Raw genomic sequence first — 7167 nt, 5'->3', positions numbered from 1 at the left:
TCAATTTTAAATTTAGGAATTCAAAAACAAACTTACTTCAATTTTAGGAAGTAAAAATATATTTAAAATTTTACTCTTATTTAAAATTAAAATAATTTATAAGATTAAAGTTGAAAAAATATTATACTATAATTTAAAATTTTAAAACATTTTGGGAAAAAGAAAAAAGATAGTATAATTAAAGAGACAAAAATATACTAGCTTTGCATTCATACACAAGCCAAGATGACAAATATGAGATACAAGAATACACAAGAACATCAATACAATACACAAGACAAGTTTTAAGATTTGACAAGTTTTAAGATTGATTTAGCGATGAAAGAAAAAAAAATCAAGAATTTAACTCCATTTACTAACAAAAAATTAATAATTAATATTTATCAATAAAAAATTAATATTTACATTAAAATTAAAGTTTCATTTAATTAATTCACATAAGATTTTAAAACGAAAGTTCGATAGCATATAAATTTTGTGCATTGAAATTGATAAGGGGAGGAGCATTTGAATGAACATCCGAGTTTCAATCAGTTTTGGGCGTCTGTGCCCCACAGTTCACACTAACATTAAAATATCATTATTGATATTAGCAACCACCACCAGACCATCCTGCTGGGACCAGACCAGACCAGACCAGAACATGTTGACGTTGGTGTTATGACATGGATTTCAAAGTAGCCACGCGTAGGTTTTTTACAATATCATTAATGGTCAAATTGTACCCCTTTTCCATCTGCAAAATCGTGACCACTTATTCGTGTAAGTTAAATTTATAAGATCACGAATCTCTAAAAATTAAAAACTAGTTTTTTGTTTTAATTACCTGAGCAACAATGGTTATGTCAAGTATGGAATCCCCGAAAGGAAGGACACTGCTACTGACAACAAAGAGATGGAATTTTTGAATCTCGACAAGTATTTTGAGCAAAAGCCCCTTCTGCTTTTGGCAGTGGATCCGAAGGAGCACGTCCTTCTCTGACACTCTCGCTTCCACACGGGGGAGTCTTTCACTGCCTTCTTCATCTTCACGTGAAGCTGAACCATCGATATCGTCTTCGCAGCTGAGCTTTGCTTTGTTCACCATCACCTTGTTCTCTTCTTCAAGCATTCTCAGACGCTCTTGCAGCTCTTTCACGTACTTTATAGCATTTCCCAGCACCGATGCCCTGTCCATCTGTTCATTCACCCTACTAGTTAATTAACTAGCTAAAATGTTTTGTACCAATTCACAATGATTATTTTCTAAACCTGTAGTACATGTTTAGGAAAAGGAAAAAATAAATGAACACCCCCCCAAATGCAATTAGACACATGAAGAGAGAGAGAAATATTCGGGTGTTATAGAGTTTAAGATACAATGGAAAGACAGAGATGGACATAGATAACATCATATATTAATGGAGTGTTTAAAATGAAACAGTGTTTATGTATTACTGTTCATTATTCTTAAAATTGTTGAATTAATCTATTTTCTAATATACTTAATTTTAAGTAATATTATTTATTTTTTTTTACTGTAATAAATCACATGTTGTTCAACAAATTTATACGGTAAATAAAATATTGTTTAATCATTATAAAATTCACAAAATTAAATTTAAAAATATTAATATGTTGGGAAAACTCGGACTTTCTCGCTTCGTGAAGTTAAGATAGGCACTTAGTAATTAAAAGTAGTAATGGGAGCACACGATTATAATTCTTCAATATGAAGATTCTTCCATTATACAAAGTGATAGTAGGGTTTCCAAGCTATTTATCTTCTCTCTCAGAGAGGCTTACAGCTTGAGGATAGAGACTTTCCAAGCTATTTATCTTCTCTCTCAGAGAGATTTACTCAAGCTTGAGGATAAAGACTTCCCAAGCTATTTATCTTATCTCTCATAGAGGTTTACTCAAGCTTGAGAATAGAGATTTCCCAAGCTATTTATCTTCTCTCTCAGATAGGCTCTCTACTTGGATTGACTCACTCTACGGTGGCTCACTCAAACTTGAGGATAGAGACTTCTCAAGCTATTTATCTTCTCTCTCAAAGAGACTTTTCCTCACTCTAAGAAGTGGATTCACTCTTGTCTTGGGATGGATAAGAATGAAGGCTACTACCCTTATTTATAATACTCCACCTCCACAATGAATGGTGGAGATTACTTGTATCTTAGGGTGGAGATTAATTCTCTAGAATGCTCCACACATTCTAGGAGTCTTTACACTCTTTTACTCTCTTCCATACTCTTCCATAAGATTCTAGAAGGTTTCACACATCTCTAGAATATTCCAGAGGTTTCCACATTCTTCCACAAGCTTCTAGATAGTTCTACGCTACTCTAGAGTTCTTCAGGACGTTCTAAAAAATTCTACACTTTTCCAGAAAGCTCCAGAATTTTCTAGAACATCTCCAATTAAGGAGGGATCCCAACATAATATTACAGTAAATTTTATGTAAATTATTTAAATCTATGTAAAATCAATTTCAAAATTATGATAAACAAATAATCGTAATAATTATACAGACACTCTTGAGTGCTACAAAATGACTTCAAAAAAATTATATTAAATTCTTGTTACTAATAAATAACTCCTTGTACTTGGAAATCAATTTAATCAGTGCTTTGTATATAGCGAACTGAAGAGCACCTTCTTTAAGCCGGGAATAAGAGCAGCTAGAGCGATTAAGCTCTGGCTGAGCTTCTCTCTTCGTTTTCTCTCGGCGATGATGTGATCCCGAGCGTAAGATGGGGACTTGTAGCTTCTTGGGCCTTTGGGGCTTTCAGTTTGAAAGTTGTGGTTTTCTGATGAACGTTTTCGGGTTTGTGGTAGTGAAACTGAAACTGAAACACCTTTGTTCTTGATCTGATTTGGGCTTAAGGCAGCAGAATCGGAGGAGTTGTCGAAAGACAGAAGAATCTTGGAGGTTGGAGAAGAAGGGGAGGAAGAGGCATTCGTTTTGGGCTGCTTGGTGGACCTTTCAAAAGTCTCCGAATACAAAGGTTGGTGCAAGTTCTCAAAGGCACTTGCTATCTCATGCGAAAGTAACTCGTCATCATCGTCGAGCAACGTCTCAAGGTGACTGTGTCGGAACAAGTTGCAATCCTCCGTTTCCTTCAACATCTGAAATCAAATGATAAAAATGGTAAAAAGCATTCACAGAAAAATAATGATCAAGAAGCGAATTTTTTACCAAATCAGATAACCAGCTGGCTTCTGATGCGTCGTCCATCGATGTAGGATACTATGATTATCACCTTTTGTTTCCAATTGGGCGCAGCACAGGACTAGACTAGACTTGGCTTCGTGCCCTCTTTGTAGCGGTGTAGTTATTTCTTGGGCCGCAATGCACCTACCTGCGTCCCCCGTGGCCATAACCCATAAAAGAGGTGTAATATAAAATATTCAAAACAAATGCACGTGGAGAAACAAGGCTTTGTAATTTTGTACGGTAAATAACCAATTTTGTTGCTGAATGTATAATTTATTGATAAAGCGTTTTTGAAATATGAAAATACAAAATTTAGTAATAAAAAGTGTAAAAATGCAATAAATATGTTGTCATGCCGTTAATTTTCATCCGTCATCGTTAATTAGTCTATGTGGCACGGAAAGACAAATTTGTAACTGAATGATTGTCAACGTGAATTGTCAGCATAGAAACATATTTTTCATAATATTTTTTTTTATTTTTCGTTTTTCCACTCCGTTAACAAATGCGTTCCTAAAAGATAAAAATGCAAATTTAGTCCCCGAAAATATAAGAAGTGTGACAAATATATTCAGATGTTAATAATGAATTGTATAAGAGAGAAATTATGAAAAAAGGGATTAAAAAAAGTAAAATACAGCTCAAGATTTGAACTCTTATATTTTGATTATCTATCCATTTATTAAATTGTTAATTAGTTTTTAATTAATCAATATAACTACTTATTTTCCAAAATACAATAAAATTCTTTAGTTTTATGATATAAAAAAAAATTGAGTTACCATTTAAAAAAATGAAAGTCTTTTATTTCCTTAAATTTTTTGTTTCTTCAATTAATTATTAATCTTTATTACGTACTTTGTCACAGTATGTCAAATGAAATGTAAGGTCGCTTAACCCCTAAATCAACGAAAGATACAACTCTACGTCCCAAAGACAAAGAATAAATCTCTATATTAGTTTTTTTAAAGTTAACCTATGTATTAATTTGAACATTATTACATTTTTATTTAAATTTATTTAGGTTCTTTATTTGCTAATAATTATTTTTATTTCATTCATATTATGTTTAATAATGGAAACACATAAGGTTTATCCAAGAGATTCTATCATATTTGAGGTATATATATATATATATATATATATATATATATATTATTGATTAAGGAAAAAACTTATAATTCCACTTTAGTTTTATCTAATTTAAATTTTGTGAGATTTTTTTATAAAAAAAATAGTTGATTAAATTCTATTTTTAAAATAAATAAATAAATTTGGTCCCACGGCCGATTATATTTTTTCTACTCAAAACTCTCGACATATTATTTTCAATCTAAATATGAAAGCACTTAAGTTGAAATTGTGATATGGAATAATTTTAAATATTAAAAGTGAGAAATTTAGTAAAAATTTGATAAAATTATAAGATATAAGATAAAGTTTTTTTAACAGCAAAAATTAAGGTTTGATAAGAAAACAAAATAATATATATATATATATATATATATTAAAAGGAAATTTAAAAGATATATTGCATAAGTACAAAATGAATAGGAGCAGTAAATTATAAACCCATGATCATAATAATAATAATAATAATAATTAGTCACAATGTATTATCAACGTCCGAATATATTTATCGTACTTTTTATACTTTTAGGGACTAAATTTTACATTTTCATCTTTCAGGGACGCATTTATCAGCAAAGTGAGAAGACGAAAAAATTAAAAAAAAAATATTATGACAAATATGCTCTTATGCTGGCAATCCATGTTGACAATCATTTGAGTGACAAATTTGTTCCTATGTGTCACGTAGGCTATTTTATTAACGGTGACAGACAGAAGTTAACGACATGACATATTTGTAACACTTTTTACACTTTCAGGGACTAAATTTTGTATATTCATCTTTTAGGGACGCATTTGTCAGTGAGTTACATATTAAGAGACAAAAGTGACTATTTATCCTAATTTTGTATAAGGTTCTTTGGTTAGCACTTGATATAATGATATTCACAAAAAAACAAAAATGTTTAATAAACACCCACAAAGTTATCTAACACTTATTGAGATAAAGAAAAAAAAACTATATATATTATGATCAGAATTTACCCAACAAAAAATGAAACCTAAAGTGAAAATTGAGTCTCTATTTTTAATAAAATAGTTAATATGTGTGATTCTTTTATTTTTTAAAAATAATAATAAATATTGGTAGACCTAAAATTCAACTTTTAATTAATTTACCCTTAAGTTTAAAGTTTACCTTGATTATGCTGTGATATGAAGAGAAATAAAAAGAAATGAAATGAAATATATTAGTGAGATTTTTAAAATTAGAAGGTGCTCATAGAATCATATATCATTACTCAAAAGCTTATGATCATGGTTGGTCTAAAGAAAATGAAACCGTAAGTAGAAATTGAGTCTCTATTTTTAATAAAAGAGTGATATATATGTGAAATCTTTGATTCAATATATGTGTTTTTTTATTTAAAAAAATATCAAATACCGATAAACTTAAAATTTAAGTTTTAGTTAATTTATCTTTAGTCCTACCTTGATTGTGTTGTGATATGAAAAGAAATAAAAAAAATGAAATATATTAGTGAAAATTTTAAGATGTCCATATATCATTGTTCAAAAGAAAAATTTCAGCATGAAAATGAAAAAATATATAAAATAATATGAATAAAGATAAACAAATATTAATGGGTGATTGTTGTTGTCCATGTTCAAGAACTTTTATATTTTATGCAAATCCAATCACCAATTCCATGGTGTTCATTGTTCAATCTCACCGGTTCCAACAGAATCTCGAAAAAAGTATGATCACAATGAACAGATACGACTAGCAAGAGTCAGAACGATTGAGCATTACTACACCACCAGTTTAGGGAAGAAGCACAACACAAACGTCAAAATACAGAAAAAAGAGTAAACTCTTATTTTATTCTCGATTTTTTTTTTGACAGATCTGAATTTTTTAAGCATTGCTAAAACTAGTATTTAAATTAAAAAATATCAAATAAATTTTTGAAATAAAAATATCTTAATCACATTAGTTTCTTTCGTTAGTTTTGTTAGGGACTATATTTAGAAACTATAATGATACAATTCAAGAATTAAAATGACATTGATTTCAATTTTAGGAAGTTATTAGATTTTTTTTTTGTAATTTCATGAATTATTATAGCAACATCTAAAAAATTTAAGAACTAAAATAAAATTTTACTTTGTAGAAAAATAATTTTGGAATATTCCTTCCGTGTTTATATTCAGAAATATAAAGATAAGAGAGATAAATAATTAATGATATGACATAATAATAAAAAATAATAAAAAGTGTTGATGAAATATTTATAATTTGTAAGTAACCAAATATCAAACACTCTAAAATATAATTTGATTTAGCAGCCAAAAGACCCCGTGTTTAAAAAACTATAAACATATTTTGTTTTTTGTTTTATTCTTATTTTTTTTTAATTTAAGTTTAGTTAGAATATATTGATAATAGGAAATTTTATATGAATATTCAATAAAAATATAAAATATTATATAATTTAAAACTATTAACTTATATAATAATTATTTAAAAAAATTATTTAATAATATAAAAAATACACTAATAGTATATTAAAATAAGATATTTTTTTGCTCTCGTTCTTAATTATTTTCGTTCCTCATTTTTGTTAAGACAAATAATGTGTCAGAATAAAAACTTTGTTACCCTTACATATGCAAAGAGGCTGTTTCTGGATTCGAACCCATGACTAACAAGTCACCAAGGCACAACTTTACCGCTGCACCAGAAAAAATTCAACACGTTGTGCAGTTGTGCCACCAAAAAATGCAACGTGACAAATTATACTTAGCAAGCTATGGACAAATATTTTGCCTTTTTCTGACTTACCATAGTACTAATTTCTTCAAAAATACGCCGTCTTGATTGGGGCATCTTAAAA

At 29.0% G+C, this 7167-nt stretch overlaps 1 protein-coding gene across 1 annotated transcript; it reads right to left on the bottom strand.

Annotated features, from left to right (window-relative positions):
* Positions 1-366: 366 nt before the first annotated feature.
* On the bottom strand, positions 367-3367 carry LOC100776539 (transcription factor bHLH25). Its single transcript, XM_003539168.5, has 4 exons — positions 3182-3367; positions 2638-3111; positions 827-1177; positions 367-736 (listed from the first exon to the last, which is right to left on the bottom strand). The coding sequence occupies exons 1-4, from the start codon at positions 3218-3220 to the stop codon at positions 659-661; spliced, it is 942 nt and encodes a 313-aa protein (XP_003539216.1). The 5' UTR covers positions 3221-3367; the 3' UTR covers positions 367-658.
* Positions 3368-7167: the final 3800 nt, after the last annotated feature.

This window comes from Glycine max, chromosome 11, assembly GCF_000004515.6.
Source record: "Glycine max cultivar Williams 82 chromosome 11, Glycine_max_v4.0, whole genome shotgun sequence".
Classification (NCBI taxonomy): Eukaryota; Viridiplantae; Streptophyta; class Magnoliopsida; order Fabales; family Fabaceae; genus Glycine; species Glycine max.
This window is presented reverse-complemented; position numbering and strand designations above follow the sequence as displayed.